At 43.5% G+C, this 22,861-nt stretch overlaps 2 protein-coding genes across 4 annotated transcripts in view; both read right to left on the bottom strand.

Moving 5' to 3' along the window:
• hivep3b (HIVEP zinc finger 3b) overlaps window positions 1-16,270 on the bottom strand; it is a 45,485-nt gene extending 29,215 nt beyond the window's left edge. Inside the window, exon 1 of one of the 3 annotated variants that reach the window (XM_085176659.1) lies at window positions 16,132-16,270. The gene's annotated coding sequence lies outside the window, so the exon portion shown is untranslated. Of the gene's footprint in view, window positions 1-4,896; window positions 4,987-16,131 lie in introns of those variants that run through there. The other 2 variants (XM_085176657.1, XM_085176658.1) reach the window with 2 other exon arrangements.
• serinc2l (serine incorporator 2, like) overlaps window positions 3,146-22,861 on the bottom strand; it is a 36,434-nt gene continuing 16,718 nt past the window's right edge. The window contains exon 10 of the mRNA XM_085176662.1: window positions 3,146-22,478. Coding sequence (XP_085032788.1) covers window positions 22,340-22,478 — 139 coding nt within the window. The 3' untranslated portion in view covers window positions 3,146-22,339. The remainder of the gene's footprint in view (window positions 22,479-22,861) is intronic.

The following is a 22,861-nucleotide window of genomic DNA, read 5'->3' as shown; positions in this document are numbered from 1 at the left end:
GAAGTTTGCCAGAGAGCACATGGATGATACAGCAGAGGATTGGGAGAATGTCATGTGGTCAGATGAAACCAAAGTAGAACTTTTTGGTATAAACTCAACTCGTCGTGTTTGGAGGAAGAAGAATACTGAGTTGCATCCCAAGAACACCATACCTACTGTGAAGCATGGGGGTGGAAACATCATGCTATGGGGCTGTTTTTCTGCCAAGGGGACAGGACGACTGATCCGTGTTAAGGACAGAATGAATGGGGCCAAGTATCGTGAGATTTTGAGCCAAAACCTCCTTCCATCAGTGAGAACTTTGAAGATGAAACGAGGCTGGGTCTTCCAACATGACAATGATCCAAAACACACCGCCCGGGCAACAAAGGAGTGGCTCCGTAAGAAGCATTTGAAAGTCCTGGAGTGGCCTAGCCAGTCTCCAGACCTCAACCCCATAGAAAATCTGTGGCGGGAGTTGAAAGTCCGTGTTGCTCGGCGACAGCCCCAAAACATCACTGCTCTTGAGAAGATCTGCATGGAGGAATGGGCCAAAATACCAGCTACTGTGTGTGCAAACCTGGTAAAGACCTATAGTAAACGTTTGACCTCTGTTATTGCCAACAAAGGTTATGTTACAAAGTATTGAGTTGTATTTTTGTTATTGACCAAATACTTATTTTCCACCCTGATTTACAAATAAATTCTTTACAAATCCTACCATGTGAATTCATGGATTTTTTTTTCACATTCTGTCTCTCACAGTTGAAGTGTACCTCTGGTGCAAATTACTGACCTCTGTCATCATTTTAAGTGGGGGAACTTGCACAATCGGTGGCTGACTAAATACTTTTTTGCCCCACTGTATATTCAGCCTCTGTGTCTTGAGACCAATGCCCCCGGTCTGAATGAAACAGTTAGTCAATCACGCACGGAAATCGAGACAAAAAGTCAAACTGCACGTTTTCTGTGTGGAGTCATGAAATGCTGAATCTGCTGAATGTACAGATGCAGAAAAGTGTTATAAGTTTTTACTTTTCCTTTAAGTAATTATGAATGACGGTGATGAGATTTTTAATTTTCCCAGCTCCGTGAGCATTAACGCTGTCATTATTGCACCCCATCCTCAACATCTGAGATCAAATGCCACAAACCACCTTTCCAAAACCTGGAAACTGAATGATGCCCACAAACATCCATCAGTCCATCCAGCTTCAGCGTATCCAATTTAAGGTCCGAGGGAGGGTATCATAGGGCGAGACCTTGGGACAGGCTGCCAATCGGTCACACTCCTTGTGGGCTGGGCGATATGGCCTAAAATTCATATCGCGATATAATTTGAAGCATGTGCGGTAACGATATATATTGCGATATATTCTTTTCTTCTATACAACGTATTTTCCACACTATAAGGCACACTTAAAATCCTTTCATTTTCTCAAAAATCGACAGTGTGCCTTATGTATGAATTCTGGTTGTGCTTACTGACCTCGAACCGATTTGGGCGTGCAGAAATCTGTTAAAAAATGTTTTAGTACAACTTTGGTAAGCCGCACTTCTTGATGGATTGTCGGAGCAATATGGCTGCCATAGTGAGGAGCTTCGCAGAGTAATCTGGGTCCAAAACTCCTTCCGCTTCAAGTACCAAAGTCAAACGAACACTAAGAGTTAAAAATGGTCTAAATTCTTTCATCTTTAATTAAATCATCAGCGTTGCTGCTTTATTGGGTGTAACAATTAAGTTTAACATCCAGGCATCCATGAAAACAGAAGTTATTAAATTTAACGGAGTTAGAAGTTAACAGGAAGTTAGCTCGCTAGTTTCCACCTAAACATTTCATACCATGTTCTGACTGAGAGATTTTTGAAACTAATTCAAACGTACAGCTCTGCTACCACTTCCAACATAAATGAAGACAGAAAACTAAACAGCAGTGGCGTTTGCAGGGTTACTGAAGTTGGACTACCTGGTAGGGCTGGGTATCGTCACTGATTTCTAGAATCGATTCAATCCACAATTCGATTTAATTCGATTCGATTCAATTCAATTCGAATCTGGGAAATTTTGACAGAAATATTATAATTCAGATCAGTACATTTACATATTTTTGTATCTATAACAAGGAAGCTGACACACGCAAGACTTTATCAAAGGTGTGAGCATCACAGCAGATGCCTTTGTGTCAAAGTAGCTGAGGATAAAACACAGAAAAACATGAAGGTGATTTTCCTGATGCCCACAAACATCCATCAGTCCATCCAGCTTCAGCGTATCCAATTTAAGGTCCGAGGGAGGGTAAAGTTATCATAGGGCGAGACCTCAGGACAGGCTGCCAATCGGTCGCACTCCTTGCACACTAACAAGGTGAAAAACAATTGTCACAATGAATAAATACAGAAATATTTGACCACCATTGCACTGAAAGTAAAGAAATGTATTCAGATTGTATTTAAACGAAACCAGAGCATCAAATAAAGCATCTACCTGCCCTGATATGTTTTTATCTCACTATACTGTAAGTTTTCAACTGGAAAGCTTGTCGTTTTTGCTTGATAAAATCATATCCAGTCTAGGGCTGCTACGATTAGTCGACTAGTCACGATTATGTCGACTATCAAAATCGTCGACGACTGATTTAATAGTCGACGTGTCATTTGAAGCTTTGTAAGATCACAAAAGACGCAGGAATAAGTAGTAGGATTTAAGAGTGTAATAACGGACTGAAACAGAAGATGGCAGCACTGCATGTACAAGGATGCCAGCTGCCGTTAAACCCCGAAGAAGAAGAAGCTGTGTCCCAGAATTCATAGCGCGACCCAGCTCAGTTTCCAACAATGGCGGCAGCTAGTTAGTTTTAATATTACTCTTATTATTCTTTCTGGGTCACAAAATAAACGTTTAACATATTTTCAGGCGAGAATGTAACTGTGTAAACCTCAAATATCTGCTCAGTTTATCAAGACACCACATATTTGGAAAAGCGTTCCGAAGTCTGTTACCCACTAGCTCGATAGCTAGCCGGGGGCAAAGCTCACTAGAGCCGGTGAGAACCCTGGACTCCGGGCAAATCGTTTTCAAACCCACCCCTGTCTTTCGATACTCAGGTTAAATATATATAAGTCACTTAGATAACTTAAAAATGTTATTGTTTGGCTTTTTTTAGTATTTTATTTATTCCTGAGTAAATCGGTTTGGCTGAGATTAAAGTTATAGTTTTTACACAGCTGAATAAACGTCAAGCAGACAACTGATTATCAGAAGTGTGAGATGCTCGAGAATATACTCCGGTGTCCTGTTATATTTTAGATAACAAGGAGTTTATTAAACTTCACCGAAACAATCTGCAAATTTCATTAAAATTGTATAAACTATCATCTTGCCTTTATTTTTAGTTAGCACATACCTTAAACACTTAAAGCTGTAAGCTAATGATAGTTATATAAGAGCAGACGCATGCTGGTGCAATAAGCTGTACGTTTTACGTCCAATGGATGCATGCCCTGATTAGTCGACTAATCGCAAAAATAATCGGTGACTAGTTGACTATCAAAATAATCGTTTGTGGCAGCCCTAATCCAGTCTGATAACACAAGACAAATGGAATATGGATATACTGAAGGTTTAATGAGAACAAACGTGCATAATCATCATGCTGCGTTCCCTTCGTTCATCTTGTCTTTCCAGCTAAAAACCCTGTAGAGAGCTAAAGAAACATAGCTTTACTGTACTGTAAACACGTGGTAGGAAGAATTAAGATGTCAAGATGAGTGTGTCAACACTTGCACGCTGCTTAGAAACAAAGTGCCAGCAATGAGCAAACACTTGCACTTGTCTCTCATTCCAATACCAAAACCTGAGTGCTACTTTACGGAGGTAATTTGCTATTAACGAGTGTGTGAGAGATCCAGAATTTATGTTTGATGCCTTTGTTTACGCTTTAGATGAACCATGGCAAAAACTACTGCAAACCAAATGCCCCAGACAGACAGAAATGTGTCACTGGCTACACTCACTCACGCTGGGATGTACAGTCTAGTTTGGCCGTTTGGGATGGCCGCACATGGTAACGCTGCCGTATCACTACAAAGGCACGCTGCTTCTGAGTGCGAAGTGTCATATTGTGCGTTTACGGTATGTGACACACGCGCTGTAGATGAGCATTATTCTCTCTCCTGACCACCCAAACTAGAGGTAATTGAGCCCAAAGGTCATGTGACCCGCTTTAGGGGTATTAACTGTGCATTCCCCCATTTGTTATCGGCCCGTAAAGATCTACTCTAAGGGAAACCTGACTCCAAAAGCCAACTCGCCACCTCTTCTCCCTCCTCTCCCTCCATCCCTCCCGTCTCTAGAGTTGCATCCTTCTGCCTTCGAGCCTGATCATTTGAATACAAAGCAGAAAAACAAAGGTGTCCTTAAAATAGAGATGCTGTCTGCAGTGTGCTTTCAAAGAACCACACTGCAGAGAGAGCGAGAAAAGAGAGAGGATGAGAGGGGGGAAAAAGGGGAAGAACAAGAAGGAGAGAAAGACAGCAAGAACAACAGGCATATGGTGAGCAAATGAGACACTGTATTGATGTAGGATAGGTGGACAGACACATTGATTTCCTGCTAGTTCTTCTCTGGTTATGTACGGCTGATTTGTCATCCAATCCAGGTTGAAGCACGGTCTCTGAACTTGCCCTAAGCCGGGCTTCACAGGCTTCTCTGTCTCAGTATACACACAGCGGATCATTATGTTACTGCTCAGAATGTTCTCTGTGAGAATCGAGCGTGATCGAGTGCATGACGAAGCAAAAGTATCAATTCTATCACCGATTAATCAAATGCTATTGTAACCAATACTCTTACTGCTGGCACAACAACACCTGAAAACAACACCTTGACAATGCAAGTCACAAAACTCAGACTCTTACATCTCCCTGTTTAAATGTGGCACTCCGGTTCCACTGGAGACTTTGGAAGAAACTAGCTGCCTGGCACCATTTGCTTTGCGTACCGTCCACCTTTTACACAAGTACATAGATACTTAGCGGCATGAACACAGAGGCTTTTCCAACCCTGCAGATTAAATCAAAGTGTTTAGGGACAAAGTCCTATAAATAGCAACCAATCAGAGATCCCCTTGGAGTTTCACAGACCAGGTGAAGGAGCAAAGCTCTGTGCAGCATAAACTGTAGAGACAGCAGTGAGAAATGAAGCAAATAAGGTGGTTAAAATCATCACTGGATGATGGGGAAATCCTGCACGCGCAACAATAATTGGATGGCAGGCTAACTGAGAGGTGAAGCTCAGCGTGATAAGCTGACAGGTGTCTTCCAGACTAAACATGTGGTTAAAGCGGTTTCGGGGAACATGATACCACGCTCATATCTAACCTCTAAGCTTAAAGCCAATCAGCTTAAAGGGGTGCAAAGGTCGGATGGGCTGTTTCAGTTTCAGCACCTCTCACAAAGCTCATAAGGCGTCTCCTTAAAACAGTGATTTGTTTAACCTGTTTAAAAATCAGGCAGGTTTTTATTACTGGACAGAGCTGTGACTGACTGTGTGTCTGTATTATACGAAAGCGTTTTACCATAACAAACGACTCCGACTTTAAATATCCACTGAAGGCTCATAAGTGTGTTTCCAAACTGCTGAACTGCTCTTCTAAGGAAAAGAAAACCTCTAACTGGATGACTTCCATGTAACAAGCTTACATGCTAAGCTTTTATATCATAGTTGGACAGGAGGAGATGCCTTTTCATGCACGCTGGACAGATTGTCTGATTTAATTTTCCCCATTTCCAATTCACACTGCTGGACCCAGAGAGCACTTTTAGATGAACTTCTTAGAAAACTCATCAAACTCTAAATTTACAAAACAAATCTGTGCCCTTGATTTGAGGAGGAGCTATTTTTGATATTAGATTTAGATCAACTTTTTTTTTAGTCATCATGCAGCCTTGAAGGTTTGCTGCACGGTGTGAAGGTTACTCTTCTAGCTGAATAAAGTATTTATGTATAACGCAGTAAGGCGGTGTTTGCCAGAGTGTCAATATTGTGAGGTAGGAGAACATGGAACAAAGATTAAAAGATACAGACTTGATTTTCTGTCTTCTTTTCGGTCTGTAACACAGACAAGTGCAAGTGTTTGCATTCACACTACAAGCTAAACAATCAATAAGTCACGAAAGTCTGTTCATTTTCTAGAAAGCTGAAAAATAAGGGAAACCCTGATGAAGAGCATGTTTGATTCATTGGTTTTTATGGTCAGCTTCTACAGATCCAGTGTAGTTTCAACTAAAAGAAAGCACATGAATTGAGAACAGCACCAGAGTTAAATTAAATGCATTTTTTTAAACAAATCAGTTCAACCAAAATAAGGTTTATTTAAAATAAAATAAGGTTGAACTGGACCCGAGTGTCTAATGTCATCGTGAAAAGGGTAAAAGATGAAAACGGGCCGTGTACTCCTGTAACAGATAGAGTTTTCTAAAAGTACGGAAACTTGTTTAGAGACCATGTAAAAAGCTGATGAGCAAGTCATAAGTCTGAACCCACAAAATTCAAACAAATGGCAAGATGTGCCCTCCAGTGAGCCGCTAAACTGAGAGTGGAAATCTAATCTAAAGACAGAAAATCGAATCTGCCAACTCTCAGATAGGATAACTTTCATTACTGTAGCAGTCTGACTCAAAAAAAAAAAAAAACATCGACTGTGCATACCGTCGAAGTAAAACAGTTTCTCTGCAAAAACGGCGAAATCAAGGAGGCTCTGATTGAGAAGATGGAGCGAAAGACAAGTGGACGAGTGACGACTGATTGAAAGTCAGTGAGAACGCTTCCTGTACCGATACCATAAACATAAACTGATAGATTAAAAAAATAGAAATCAGACATGTTTGCAGACCTGCCCAGCCTGTGAGTACAGCAACTGTGGTTTGGCATGTGTTGGCAGCTTCGGCATGAATCCTAACTTTCTAAAAAATTTAAAAACATTATTGAATTGGACGGTTTCAGTAACAGTAACAGCAGTTGCAGTAGAAAGTGTGTTACTGCACTCCCACCCATAGAAGAACCTGCTGCATTTTACAACCTTTGGCTTTAAAATGATAACGTCGCTATTTGGCCGCGTTTCGATGACACACAGTCAGCAGGCCTTGGCAAATGAGAGGCAGAATACAATGCAGCACACTATTCACCATGAAAAACTGCACTGGGGATAATCTGATAACACTGTAGTTACACAGAAAAGCAATAAACTGTGCATTACATAGATTGATGGGGTAAAACACCGGTACCCTCAACAAAACAAACCGCAGCTCCTGGGTTTAGTGCTTCATAAGCAAAAAAAAAAAGGAAGAAAGAAAGAAGAAAAAGTTGAGGAGAAGAAAAAACGCTTTCAACTTCTTGATGAAAACAACAGTTAAACTATGACACGTGCTTTGCCATGCTCATAAGACAGTGCACGCCATGCACCTAACCATCGAATCCTGCAGAGCAATTTCAGTCCGGGTTTACAATCTCAGTGGAGAATGCAGTTCTCCATCCTACACCCTCCAGCCCCCGTCCTCTCCCAAACCCTCACTAGGGTTTCTCCTGATCTCCTTCTTCTGTGTTATTTAGGCACTCCCACAGTAATGGACACTCTACTTAGGGGGCTACGAGTGGGAATCCAGCCCCTGCCACTCCAGCTCGTGAATATCAGCTTCTCAGATTTGCTGTGAGCATCCACTAAAACCTGGAGGCTGTTGAGAGAGTGCGAAACAGAGACTGGGCCTGGCGAAACGAAGAGAAAAGGACTCTCCCTCTGTCTTTTACTTCAACGCATGCTTCCAGCCATGCATCTCAAGCGCTCTCTGTGGAAGCTGGTATCAGACTGAAAGATGGCATGAATCCAACTGAGCCAGAGGACCCCTGTGACGGTGTAAGACTGCTTTAATGACCCAACTTTTCCTTCAACTCTGGCCTCTTTCCTCGCTGGGAAACCTGTCATTAAGCTGACATAGAAGGCACGGGGAGGAGGAGGAGGTGGGGGTCCTCAGAGGAAAAGGGCACTACCATTAAGCATATTAGAGTTGCAGAATGTTGATGAGAAAAACAAACAAACAGCGTTTGCAGTGACTAAGCTGGGGCTGCTCCCTAGCACTGTGCTGACGGAGCAAAGCTGGGAGAAAAAACAGGGAGGAGGTGGGGGACTACCTGGGTGCAAAAATTGGGACTGCTGACTGTTTGAGGTTGTCGAGGACAGCAGGATTACATAATAAAAACCACTGTAACATCTCAGACTCGGGAAGAGCTTCCTACAGCAATCTCTGTCTTTTCCCTCCAAAAATAAACGCTCTCATGTCTCCCGCAGTCGTCTGCTTTTGTTATGGTGGCAAATCCTTAATTATGACTTGACTTATAACACCCAGTTAATTTAATTTCACCGCTGCGTGCCGCTAGCTGAATAGCACTGCAAATCCTTTAAAAGGGGCGAATAAGGAATGGATGGATAGATTTATTTTGCAGGATTTTCAGCCTCCACAGTTTGCCCTGTGTTTTGGGAGGGGTCTCCTCCCAACTTTACCCACATCTCATTCATCTTAGCTCCCGGGAAAGCCAAGACTTTTAGCATCCAGTTGTGGATAAACATCCACATGCTTTTTCTTTTCCATTTTCTATCATCTGTTTATTTTCCCAATTACACTGGGTGAGTCTGTGTCAGCAGCTCTGGGGTTTCGCACTGGCAGGAGGCGGAGAGAGGGAAGGGAGTATCCTCTCCCAGGGTGAGGAAGTTTCTAGAGGAAGCATGGTACAGACAGTTGGGTGTGTGTGTGTGTGACAAATACCTCGTGGTCATCATGATAAGTGCAGAAAGAAATATATTTACAATTGTGTAACAAAAAAAGAGCCAAAATATAAAAGACACAGTTTTCTTCCTTCTTTCCACACATCCCCTAATAACGGGGCTCGTGCTTTGCCTGCTGATCCACTCAGATTGTGTCACAAATGTGTCATGAGATTACTTCACTAAAGCCACGGCGTGTTGTGGACATCCTTCACATACTTGCAGGCCTTCTGGTTAATTCTGAGGCTGACGGATAAACTCGTCTCAGTAAGGATTTATGAGGCTTTTCACACAGACAACTAAAAGAAGCAAACGTGGTTTTGAGAACTGAAATTTTAAATTTAAACTTAAAAAAACAAACAAACAAGAAACTAAAACATTATTTCAGGCTAAGAAGACAAACAGATTTCTGTCACAGCCCAAACTGCATCCGTCTGCTTCTAAAATGAGGCAACAAAATGCAAGCAGTTAGACAATCAGAGTGTCAGAAAGCCCACTGTTTAGCTCCCTCTTCATTTAGAGGCCAAGCCAGAAAGCGGAGCACACCTATAATAACGCTAATTCCTCAATAAACAGGAAATCACGGGCCTGTGGACTGGTGGAATTTTACAATGACAGCCAGGGTGATAATTTTTCTGTTTGCCTGTGAAAAACACGGGTTTGTTGATCACGTGGAGCTATTTTAAAAGCTTAACTCGACTTAGATTGACTATTAAAAACAGTGACTCAAAGCTGTGCTACAAAAACAAGTTTTGTTTTTACATTTTTCTGGATTTATTTCATTTAAAGCCTGACCAAAAAACGACATCAGATTAGGGAGACTGCCACAAGTTTGCTGAATTATCCAAGTGAAAACAAAAAGTTCCTCTGAATCAGTTCCTGGACATATTTAACAAAATAACCTGTAATCTTTGCAATTTTTAGACCTTCCCTAAATGAATCAAACCTGTTCGACAAAATCAAACCAGGAAGATTTCCCCCACCCCCGTATCTCCTGCAATTATTGCAAGCAAGGAAAGACCTTTTGCTCTGGAACGGCACCAATGTAGCGTGAAGAGATACATCTGACAGTGTCAGACTGGAATATGACTTTGATTTTATTGAAGTACAGCAGTCGCTCTGTCTTCTGTCTAGGCCAAGCTAGGAAAGTTATCTGCAGGAATGCTCATGCAAATATTGACCTTCAATTAGGTGAAACAGACACCCGCGCTTAGGGGCTGCAATATGGAGACATCAGCAAAAACATCGTACAGGCAAACACGTACAGAATATATCTAAGTGTGCAGAGTGTATGTAAACACGTCGTGTGTCAATACGCCTCCTTTTAATGCCAGTGTACTGACAACTGCAGAATCTGAAGACTTATAAAGGCAGTTTTAACCTCAAACAGGATGTCAACAAAGCATCCGCAGCATCACAAAACCACAAAAAAAACACGAGCTATTTGGTGCTAACGCAGAACAAACACAGACCAAAATGTGGGGAGTTTCGTGACCTTTAAAGTATAAAGAGTGAATGGCCTTCCCAACTGACACCAGTTGACCACACTCTTGCATAATTAACAGCATCTAAAGTGAGGTGTTCTTTGCATGACCTTACCTGACAACGTGAGGGCATAGCTTGCCTAGAAAGACTGTGAGAAACAGCAAATACGTGCACGTGTGCAGCCCACAGCCCACGTGTGCATTTTTTGGTTTAATTATATTTTTAATACAGCATCGTATTCACCGGTTCGACCGATATATTGGATCACACTCCAGGGCATGGCAAATATATGTAAAGAAATAAATAAATAAGGGCATGCCCCGGAGTTCCCCGTAAGCCAACACAGCTCACATCATATAAGGCACAGCAAGTAAGAAAGAACGGCGCGCTCTCCCTCCCTCCCCACTTCAGTGACAGTGACATGGCTGGGGAGGATTGTGCTGGAGCATCGCCTGCTGTCTTGATTTGCTCGGCAGATCCACGGCAGGGTTGGAAGGATTCTCCCCTCCCAAAGCCCTCTTACCCTCCTGCGGAGCAGAAATCCCCTCCAATCCTCGCTTACTGCTCCTGCAGGAGTGCCTTACTTACTGAGACAAAGGACTCCATTAGAGGAGAGGAGAGAAATCAGCTCTAAAGAGAGGAGGGAAAGCTAGTATGAGGACATGCACACACACATATAAATATATACAGTGGGGCAAAAAAGTATTTAGTCAGCCACCAATTGTGCAAGTTCCCCCACTTAAAATGATGACAGAGGTCAGTAATTTGCACCAGAGGTACACTTCAACTGTGAGAGACAGAATGTGAAAAAAAAATCCATGAATTCACATGGTAGGATTTGTAAAGAATTTATTCGTAAATCAGGGTGGAAAATAAGTATTTGGTCACCTCAAACAAGGAAAATCCCTGGCTCTCACAGACCTGTAACGTCTTCTGTAAGAAGCTTTTCTGTCCCCCACTCGTTACCTGTATGAATGGCACCTGTTTGACCTCATCATCTGTATAAAAGACACCTGTCCACAGCCTCAACCAGTCAGACTCCAAACTCCGCCATGGCCAAGACCAAAGAGCTTTCGAAGGACACCAGGAAAAGAATTGTAGACCTGCACCAGACTGGGAAGAGTGAATCTACAATAGGCAAGCAGCTTGGTGTGAAAAAATCAACTGTGGGAGCAATCATCAGAAAATGGAAGACATACAAGACCACTGATAATCTCCCTCGATCTGGGGCTCCACGCAAGATCTCATCCCGTGGGGTCAAAATGATCATGAGAACGGTGAGCAAAGATCCCAGAACCACACGGGGGGACCTGGTGAATGACCTGCAGAGAGCTGGGACCAAAGTAACAAAGGTCACCATCAGTAACACACTACAACGGCAGGGAATCAAATCCCGCAGTGCCAGACGTGTTCCGCTGCTGAAGCCAGTGCATGTCCAGGCCCGTCTGAAGTTTGCCAGAGAGCACATGGATGATACAGCAGAGGATTGGGAGAATGTCATGTGGTCAGATGAAACCAAAGTAGAACTTTTTGGTATAAACTCAACTCGTCGTGTTTGGAGGAAGAAGAATACTGAGTTGCATCCCAAGAACACCATACCTACTGTGAAGCATGGGGGTGGAAACATCATGCTATGGGGCTGTTTTTCTGCCAAGGGGACAGGACGACTGATCCGTGTTAAGGACAGAATGAATGGGGCCAAGTATCGTGAGATTTTGAGCCAAAACCTCCTTCCATCAGTTAGAAGTTTAAAGATGAAACGAGGCTGGGTCTTCCAACATGACAATGATCCAAAACACACCGCCCGGGCAACAAAGGAGTGGCTCCGTAAGAAGCATTTGAAAGTCCTGGAGTGGCCTAGCCAGTCTCCAGACCTCAACCCCATAGAAAATCTGTGGCGGGAGTTGAAAGTCCGTGTTGCTCGGCGACAGCCCCAAAACATCACTGCTCTTGAAAAGATCTGCATGGAGGAATGGGCCAAAATACCAGCTACTGTGTGTGCAAACCTGGTAAAGACCTATAGTAAACGTTTGACCTCTGTTATTGCCAACAAAGGTTATGTTACAAAGTATTGAGTTGTATTTTTGTTATTGACCAAATACTTATTTTCCACCCTGATTTACGAATAAATTCTTTACAAATCCTACCATGTGAATTCATGGATTTTTTTTTTCACATTCTGTCTCTCACAGTTGAAGTGTACCTCTGGTGCAAATTACTGACCTCTGTCATCATTTTAAGTGGGGGAACTTGCACAATCGGTGGCTGACTAAATACTTTTTTGCCCCACTGTATATATATATAACTATATAAGTGTTCAGCACTGTGTCTGCATCGCCTGCATAGTTTACACACTCTCATGGGACTGATATAAGATGAGACAGATTGAGAGCCTGCATCTGAGGACGCAGCAATAGGATTTCAGAGGAGTTAAAGCAGAGGTAAACACTAGTTATCTTTGCAGGTGTCAGTTAATGAACACAGATCGGAGCGGTGAACAGGCATCATCTGGAGATTGCAATCTGTGCAGATGCATTGCACGCTGAGGGGTGTGGTCAGAGCGGTGTCTTGGGAGTCGGCGAGTGAAAGCGAGAGATTTGGAAAGTGGTGGAGATATCTGGTAGTGAAATATAATAACTCGCCTGCACCATCGATCAATATGCACACTGGGTGCGTTCTCTTTCTTTCAAGGCAACAGATGCAAAAAAACCAAAAACAAACTGGAGGATTATATGCCTGACCTCCAAAAAGTGCGATTTAATTCTTTCACATAACTGCTAACTCTAAAGCTGAAACTTTATCGTGCGTGTTATCACTTGCTTTTGTGTTTTTTCAAGCACTGATCAGCCTCACCCCCAGTATTACACAAAGCTCAGCAGTGATATCCTGGCGGAGCCCCCTGTCAGACATACCTGTGGTGTGGAGCACAGAGGCTTACAATCATACTACAACAATAAGTATTGCAAAACGCCGGCCACTGCAGACAGCGAACCCCGTGCGCAAAAATGCGCTCCGTGTTGATATAAGGAGAAAACACACAGATTGTTGCATATCCTAAAGACGACAACAGAAAATACAAATCTGGTGATAATGGCAATTTATTGGGTCTCGAGAAAAGTTGGGAGTTTGGATGTAATCAACTTGTCGCCTATTTTCGAAGAAGGATTGTCATTACGTGCAGGAAACCTCTCGACATTCCACTTGGCTACCAATGGTGCTCGAGTGGGTAATGATTAACACTTACGGAGGGAGTGTTCGAGTGAGTAACCACTTTGTTGCGCTTTCTCTTCCTGCAAGAACCTTCACTGCCTGCACGGACATCACCGTCCAAGATTATCATTGTATAACCTGGACGAGCACACGTGGGAGCGGGCCAGGTGGCTGCGCTGACACACATACGGCACCGACTCTGGTCCCTGCCTGGCAAACACAACGAAACTCTATCTCCATTTGAAGGGGCCAGCCAATACACAGGCCCGGGTAGGAGGCTGAGTGGAGGCCAGACACTGATAAACAACTGTAACCCCTGCAAACAAACACAAACACACACACTGACCTAAATGACACCAAAGCAGAGTCATGCACTACACAGAAGGCCACAGGGCTAGATAAGTGAAGAAAATGCTTTTTAATATTCAAAATACATTACAGTGTTACTGAATGCCTGCAAAAGGATTATTGGGCTAGTGGGGCATTTGTGAAGTTGCCAGATTGGCACTCCTGGCCTCCATTTTACTCGGTGCGCATTCGTGCAATTTGTGTGTCCAAGACTTGTTCCTGGTTTACTGTTTACTGCCTCTGAGCACTACAGCGCATCTATTCTTCTCCGATGCCTCGGAGGAACAAGATTAGTGACCAGCCACAGAGAGATGAAAGATGTGCCCTCTTACAACACTTACCAACAGCACCAGAGCCAATGCTCGGTTTGAATTTTTGTAGAAAGGTGTGACACCGTCCGTTAAACATTTCAGTCTAAACTGCCAAACTCGCTTTGAAAAAACCACACATGCTCCCTGACCTTCCTGCTCTGGTGCTACAGTGCTTATCAGACCTTGCTGTCTGCAGGGGATGCATCTGAAGGTCTGAGCAGGAACTCGACAAGACCCCTCGCTGCCAATGGCATTTCATGCAGTAAATCAACACGTTGCCACCTGCAAGGTTGAGTGAGAGTGCGAGAGCTGGAGCGGGTATGCCAGGTGACTGTGGGTGCACGTGAAAGTGGGTTATAAGCTGTTATTAATTGACCAGAACAGGCCTGTTTTCTCAAGTGGTACTTGTGCCAATGGGAGAGATACTAAGACATAGAGCAGAGTCGAAGTTCTTCAGTAATCACTGTTACTCCTGACACTTATATTTGCTCTTATTGTGCCTGATCAAACTTATTGCTCAAGTCTTCAGCTACGACATTGAATATTTTTTATATAGTGAACTGGCACTGCTAATCTGTCGACTTGTGTATATACACACACACACATATTGCAAGACGGTTCTGCAAGACTTTAAGACGTAGTAATTATCCATAACAAGCTGCCTTCTGACTTTCAACTGTTGTGAAAACATCAAAGCCTTGAATCTCGCCTTTTATCCCGTCCATGTCAAAACTATTAATGGCAGTAATCTCTGACAGCAGGTATTTTGTCCAATGACCAAATCCTCCACGACGCAAACAGTCTTGGAATTCTGCAAGGAAATGGAGCGTCGCTCTCCTCAGGTGCCTGCTGAGCTAGCGCCTTCCTTCAGCCAGCAACACCACAAACTGGTGTTGATCCAGGCCAGAGTGGAGCACCGTAAGTTCGCCACTTTCTGCTGATTCACTAAGAAATAATTGCATATTGGCCTCTCTCCATTTTCACCCCACCCCACCTTTACCACTATGGTCTGACATCTTACTGTATCTTTGTGGTGGGACTTAAAAAGAGTACAGCTGGCAGACGTCGCCAAGGACGCTGCAGCATAGAGGCTGCTGTGTTTGTTTCCTTTTCAAATGCTTGCACCGACGAGGTACTGAACCTCATCTCCTATGTAAAACACAACAAAACAAAACAAAAACGCGACAGCATCAGCTGGCTGTGGTCTTCAGCTACACAGAACAACAGATTTCAAGTGCAATCCATATCTCACTTCCTGTAAAAGTAACATCAGAGGTGCAAAACCATGACTTTGCCTTATGCCAACTTCTGATTTTACACAGATAGATAGAGTTACACTAAAACTCAATGACACAACTTCAAGTAGATGAAAAGACCACCAAAAAAACCTGTTTTGTTAGCTGAGCCCATCTATCATATAAAAGCAGATCAACAGAGTACAAAAGCATGATGTCATCGTCCAAAAATCTGGCAAGTGTAGGTGTAGCCCATTACAAATAACTTCACAGGCCTGATCGTGGATCGCGTGTTGATGCGTAGCGTGCGTGTGCTAGCCCCCCATCCCCACCACTCCTGCTCTCCTCAGCCGGGTAGCTATTGAGGACAGCCGGGGTGAATGAAGGTGCATGATGAAGCATATGCTGTCAGCTGTATATGTGCAGCGCCCCTGCCGCTACTTCAGCGTACAGTACTTTGGTGCCCCCCTCCCAAAGAAAAGGAAAAAACTCGCTCTGCTGCTCGGGTCCGCTACACGCAACACATCTTTAATCATTTATCACCAAAACGCATCGCTCAACTTCATATCACACTCACGCTTTTTAAAATAAATAAACAGCAAAAATAAAATAAAATGCGGCCGGGATCAGCTGTCAACTTCACACCGTGCACCCCTCCCCTCTCGGTCTCTCTCGCGCTTTCTTTCTGACGAGCACCACAAGCCAAATGAAAGTAAGTAACAAACAGCCGACACGGTTCATATTTACCAGCTTGCTACGGTGCTGGCGCTGCAGCCATTTATCCCGTTGCGAAGGGGCCAGAAGTCCGCATTTCCTGGATTGTGATGCGCCGGGATCAGCTGCTGTGCGCCCGGGTTTCTGTGCAGGGAGGACCGGAGGGGCTGGTTGTGCTTCCCACTGTTGTGTCAGACCGGACAGCGATGCCACGTTCAGCAGATCGCCACAAAAAAACAACATCTCGCCCTACGCAAGACACACTCCGCGGTTCCGCACCACCCCGCGCGGTAGGTCCGGTGGGCACCGCCCTCCCGTCAGCCTCCACCAGTGGGCTGGCGCGCCGAGCCCCGCCTCATGAATAATCATAAGCTGTAGAAGGACGCCATTGGTTGAGAGGAGCGGTTCCTGGTTAATGCTGTTAATTCTAATTAGCTAGACAAGCTCGCGCAGTGAGCGTGAGAGTGCTGGAGTCAAACTGAGCCATTTATCCACTTTATTTTCCTCCGTGGACCTACACCATCACCGCACACCTCCATCCTGTACCACAACAGTCTACTTGAACGAGTGACTGAGATGACATCACACAAAAGATCTTAACAATGATTTGTTATGAGCTGAAACCATAAATGAATTAACTTCAATTGCTCAAGGGTGCTGTGCCATTGTGCAGTTTTAGGACCCGATACCAAGTAAATACAGGGCCAGTGTAACGATATCCCTAAGGATACTTTTAACCTTTAAAGCAGTGGTGGGCAACTCCAGGCCTCGAGGGCCGGTGTCCTACAGGTTTTAGCTCTCACCCAGAGTCAACACACCTGAATCAAATGATTAGTTCATTACCAGGCCTCTGGAGAACTACAAGACATGTTGAGGAGGTCGTTTAGCCATTTAAATCAGCTGTGTCGGATCAAGGACACATCTAAAACCTGCAGGACACCGGCCCTCGATGCCTTTAAAGGGAGCTTATGTAGGGAACTGGGTTATGTTTATGAGATGAATGATCATCAGTTAGCCAAAGTTGAACCCATTTTAATGGCCAATTGATTACGGATTTTTACTTTCCACAATAATTGCTTGATATAACATTATAACAGGCCTGGTATGTAAATGTGTCTGTCTCTAAATCATATTGGGTATGATTTAGAGACAGACACATTAAGCCTATCCTGCTATCGTGCTAGTATGGTTCCAGTATCAATACAAGTTTAGGGATGGACACTATCGATATTTGGATTGATCTGCACACTTCTAGTTTGCAGTTTTTGGCAGACACCCGGCTGCAATGGGTGCTGATCTGTTGACCATGGCTCTCTGACCTTCTCCTGTTTGAGGGTCCATAAGTAGAGACTTATGGGAGGTAGATGCAAAAGGTCAATGAGAAAGGCATTCCTGGAGATCAAATGGTAATCAAAGGCCAGTGGACATCAGAGTGCACGAGTTGTGGTAACTGGCAACCGGAGCTTATCTCTTCACCTGACTCACCCATCGTCACTGCCAAGGCATCCAGCAACTGAATTGCACATGTCCTGATGTTTCACTGGAGAATGCACTTGTGAGCGTACAGTTAGTCCTGCTCTTTTGTGTCTCATATTTTCTGAGCTGTCTGTGCATCTGCATCCAGCACGCAAACTCTTTGTTCTCGTAGCTGAGAACAGCTCTGCAGCGGAGAGGGGAAAAGGAAAGGAAAAGTGCGAGGGAGGCTGAGAGGGAGGGGTGGATGCGAGGAGAGGTGTAGAAAGGAGAGGATGGGAAAGCAAAGAAAAACGGCGTTAGGAAGTGAGAGACGGAGGAAGAGACAGTGAAAGGAGCGGGGACATGCTGTGGCGTGAGCGCTCCGGAGTGCTACAATATGACTCTGACGAGCTTATGTAACCAGACCGGCCTGGCATTTGGCTCACAGCAGACGCCGGCTGCACTAACTATTATATAACTGCATTAGCTGCTCCTCTGAGCTGAGAGAGAGCATGCGCACACACTCAGACTTGTAGACCTCCAGCTTAGAGCAGAGGGACTGCTTTGCACTGTAGCCTGTGCTGTGCGAGTGCGAGAACGTGGAAATACAGAGGAAGTTCATCAGTTCAACAGGAACGAGCAGAGCTGTTAGTGGACCATACATATTTAGTGGAGAGAAACTGCACGGCGCAGTCTGTCGGGCATCAGCATCTTCTCATCATCCCGCAACAAGTTTCCAATCCCGAAAAGCCTAATTGGGGCTTAATGTTGGGTAAATGTTTCCAGTGCTCGTGCAGTATGCCAGCAGGGTCCAAACTCAATTAGCTCCCCTGCATGCAGTGCATAATTTAATGGGCCTGGATTCCACTCTTAAAACCCAATTACACCTCAGACAGGCATTTCCAGTCATTCCGTCAAAGAGGTGGTCAGGGATGCATAACCCCTAACAAAAACGGTACTTATCTAAATCAGCATCAGGAGAAGTCAACGCCGCTCACTGTTCAATATTTGCAATATGAAAGTGCGAAACAAAACTGAAATAGTCTCATGCTTTAGTGCGGAGGCGGAACTCGTTCTTGACTAAAATGCGGCCAAACACTGACATTTGCAAGCCGAGATTAAGGTCAGGGCTAACACTGCAAGTGATAACGATTGTCTGAATCAATCTAAAATTAAAAATCCCAGCAGGCCTAACTAAGCATGGCTGCAGAGCTACACTAAGTGGCTCATAATCAGCACATTACAGCTCCTGATTATTGCGGCGACAAATTGCATCTGATGATAACAGAGGAAATGAAAGTGAGATTTATGACGCTGGAGGCAATGGCCGAAGACGAGGAGAGTCTTAAATCTACTCAATGAGAAAACCAGATCTCACATTTGTACACCTGATGATAGCAGGGGAAATAAAAGTGAAATTTATGACGCCTGGCTAATTTGTTCTCGGGTGCTGGTGCTGCCTGAATTCAGAGGCTGTTACATTTCAGATGGGGCTAATGAAAGAAGAGTGTTTGTTTAATAAGTCTGATTGTTTTATAATGTAAACGCTCCAGTCAGTGAGGGAGAAATGAAGAAATAGGAGATAAAACCGTTTTGTGGGGTCAAAGCGTCAGAGATTTGGAGGATGTGCTGCAAGCCTGCTCCTGTCAGAGGACAGACATGGCTTCTTTCAGTTTTGGTAGTTTACTACAAATGCTTGTGCGTTTGACAGTGATTACACAAGACTTGACATGCACCCTGTTCCTCCACGAAGTGAAGTCACATGTCAGGCACAAGTATGCAGACAAAAACTGCAAAAAGCCAAAAGGAAAGGCTGGCAAACATGCATGCAATGCGCAGTGTTCCAGCGTCACCACATCACAACAAGCCAAATGCAGAAACAGAGCGTTGGATATAACGCCTGCAGCTGCAGTTAAAAATTGTTCAGTTTTTCAGTCAAGTCCTTTACGCAGATGTTGCAGCGCACACAACTGCTGTCCTCTCCTCTGGCAGTTGTGTTTTCCCAGCTTGTCCAAATTTAAATCTGTTGAATAGTCGTAATTTCACAGTTTTGGACTTTTTTTTAAAGACTCCTTGCTATTTTTATAGCTGTTTTCTTTAAGGATTTAGTGAAGTGTTGTCATCTTCCCCACAGTGTTTAGGAAGTCTTTGTTTCCTCAGCTTAAAGTGAAATAAATCCGATTTCAGTCTGTCAAACAGGCACAATCCATCAACTCAGGATTGAAATGGATAGGCTGATGGAGGGGTGTTGCTGCGGGAGGGTGGAGGTCCACAGGAGGCAGTATGTCCTGAATATTTCCACATTCAGAGACGACTGGATTGAGTGAGTGCAGCAGCCAAAACCAACATGTCCTGTCTACCAGCCAGGCAAGGAGGAAATAACACAGCGGAGATTGGCACACACTGTGCTGTCTCTGTACCAGCAGAGAGGAGCGATTGCACACATTTTGCTGCTTTGATTTCGAGTTAAGAACAAATGTGTAAAACATGGTGAGAGCTGAACCCTTTTATAGACTGGAAATGGTTCACTTTCAGTTTAGCGTTGTACTCGTGTGACAATAAGATAACTACAAGTACAATCAGCAAAGCATTAGCAGCTGATGAGTGTCCCCCAATCACACAACTGATGGACAGATAAAATCAGCACATTAGCGCCTGTGAGCTCCTTCTCAGTCCCAGACTCTGGTGCCTCATCACTTTAATCTACATGTTAGGAAAAGAGTGCAATGAGCCTGCGTCCACCATTAGCACCCATAAGCATTTAGGATTTATGTCCAATCTATAACAAGAAACCCGAACAGCCCTACAATGGCAAAGCTACCAAAGAAACAAGCACAGCTCTGCCCACAAACAGGTTTTGGTGTAAAACTCCACGTTTGTAGTTGTGATTTATTTATTTAATCCAAAGTTTGTATTGAGACTCATTTAAAACAATAAGTGGAGAAGCGTTCACCTTTATTAAAAACTGAGTCTATACATAAATTACATTTACAGTTTATGTTACAGACCAGTGCTTTATGGCATGCATTGACCAGATCGCCACGATGTAAGGCAAGGTGTAGTAAGCACATCAGCATTAGTGATCTATTAGGATACTTTTTGAAAAGTGGAACTACAGAAAGGCACTTAATTGTGTTATGAAATTTTAAATTATGATTCAACACATGAAATTTATCTGTAATATTCCCCTTAATGTGACAAAATATATAAACAAGGTTAAAAAAAAAAAAAAAACTGCATTCACTACACTCATATGCAGCCAAAGAAACACAACATCTGATTCATGTGTGTGTCCAGCAAAATGTCTGAAAATGACAACTGCAAATCAGGATTGTACCAAAAACATTTTCCACAATTACAACTTACCTTACCTTATATCAACTCATTCCAGTCATACTATATAATGCATATGTAAGAGTACTGTATCACCATTACAGCCATCGAATCACTACGAAAGTCAATACCAGCAATAAAAATCAATAACAGCAATTTGAAAATGCATTATTATTGTTTTGTACATTGAGACATTTAAAAATCCAGTTTTTAGCCCAATAATTCATGGTGCAACCTCCTTACTATAATGGCATTTATAAATGAAGGTAGTGTGGGATTTATGCTTCACCTCCTGAACCTACACCACTGCACACTGCATGATGCTGACTGCTATGGATCAATACAAGTCTCCTTGCTGTAAACAGTTTGCTATACATGACATAAACACTGTTGTCTGTGGCTGTCAGAGGCATGGAAAAGCTCAGCACCGGAGAAAAATCAACTTAGCTTGGAGCAGACGAGGAAGAGCTGAGACTGGCTGTCTATTAGGACAGCGGTCCCCAACCCTCGGGCCTCGTTTGGTACCGGGCCACGAGAGTTGAGGCTCAGGTGTGAAATGTATGGTTTTCAGGGTTTTTATCGGTTTTCAGCATTATTTTGTTATCTTTTTATCATTAACTCGGTTTTCCTGGGTCTTTTCATGTGTGTTATGAGTAAATCATCTTTTTTTCGGTACCGGTACTAGTTTTATTTTGTTGTATTTATCCGCGACACCTTAAAGGCCAGTCCGTGAAAATAATGTTGGGCATAAACCGGTCCGTGGCGCAAAAAAGGTTGGGGACCGCTGTATTAGGACACTCTTGCTCACGGTGCAATCACATGGATTTGCTTGCAGCCTAGTAGCTGCGGGGAAGCCCTGTTATGATCTGAAGGGCGTGCCATATTAGTCTTATCTAGTTTTCACAGTCACCTCATTCTGAGGCTCCCGATCAGGGCTCTCCTCGGTGCCCCCTGCAGAAAAGGAGTACAGCTAATCAGGGGTATTCCAGATTGAGCCAATCAGAGAGCTCTGATCTGAAAGACCTTTAAAAGGGAATCTAACTGAAATGTCTGAGGTATTGAGAAAGTGCCTTGTTGCTGAGTCGTTGTTATGGAATTTAAAATGCTTATATGCTCACACTACAGAAGGTAGGGGCAAGCCTATTAATGTGAGTCACTGGAAAATGAAAAATTCCCATGGGTAAGTAAAGACTCTATAAACTTACCAAACATTTAAAATCTTCTTAAACAATATCTGTAGTAATTATAACACCAAATAAGCCAACCAAGAGGTGTAAACCAACACAAACACAATAACAACACATACAAATGTAAAAACAAAAACAAAACAGAAATGTCAAGAAATGAAAATTCTTAATAACATTCTTTCCGTTTCCTTCTTAGCAACTTGACTTCACCAGCCGCCAAAAAACAGAAAACAAATAATCAAATATAAGCGAAAGATGATGTACGCTCAGCTGAAATCCCTGTCAGGGAAAATAAGAGGGGCAATGAGGGTCCAAAGGTAAAGCCCGAGGCCCAGCCAGCTGGAACTCATCTTCACCCAAACAGCTGGCATAGTGCTCTGCATGACCTGGGTGTTGGTTTCTGGTCTGTTGGAGGACACAGAGGGAAAAGTAGCAATTTAGTTTACACCAACTCAACTTACCACATGTTTGGAAATTCATCCACACTTCCTCTAGATACATGACAACTCTTTTTCTTTCACAAAAGAAAGAAAAAACAAAGATACTGTGGTGGTGGGTGAGGTTCATCTAAACCGAGATGATTCATGAGGCTGACATTCAATCTGTGCTGAAAGAATGAATAACTTTCAGGTGAACTAGTGTGCCCTCTGGTGGCTCGATTGGAGGGTGTCAGAACTTTAAACCACCACATAAACATTGAAACATGTTTTATCCTTTGTTTTGTTTTTTATCTTTAAATGTTTTACCAAGGAGCTCCACTGCTACTGTGCCGCGATCACAAGTAGCTG

The sequence above is a fragment of the Neolamprologus multifasciatus genome, chromosome 11 (genome assembly GCF_963576455.1).
Source record: "Neolamprologus multifasciatus chromosome 11, fNeoMul1.2, whole genome shotgun sequence".
Classification (NCBI taxonomy): domain Eukaryota; kingdom Metazoa; phylum Chordata; class Actinopteri; order Cichliformes; family Cichlidae; genus Neolamprologus; species Neolamprologus multifasciatus.
This window is presented reverse-complemented; position numbering and strand designations above follow the sequence as displayed.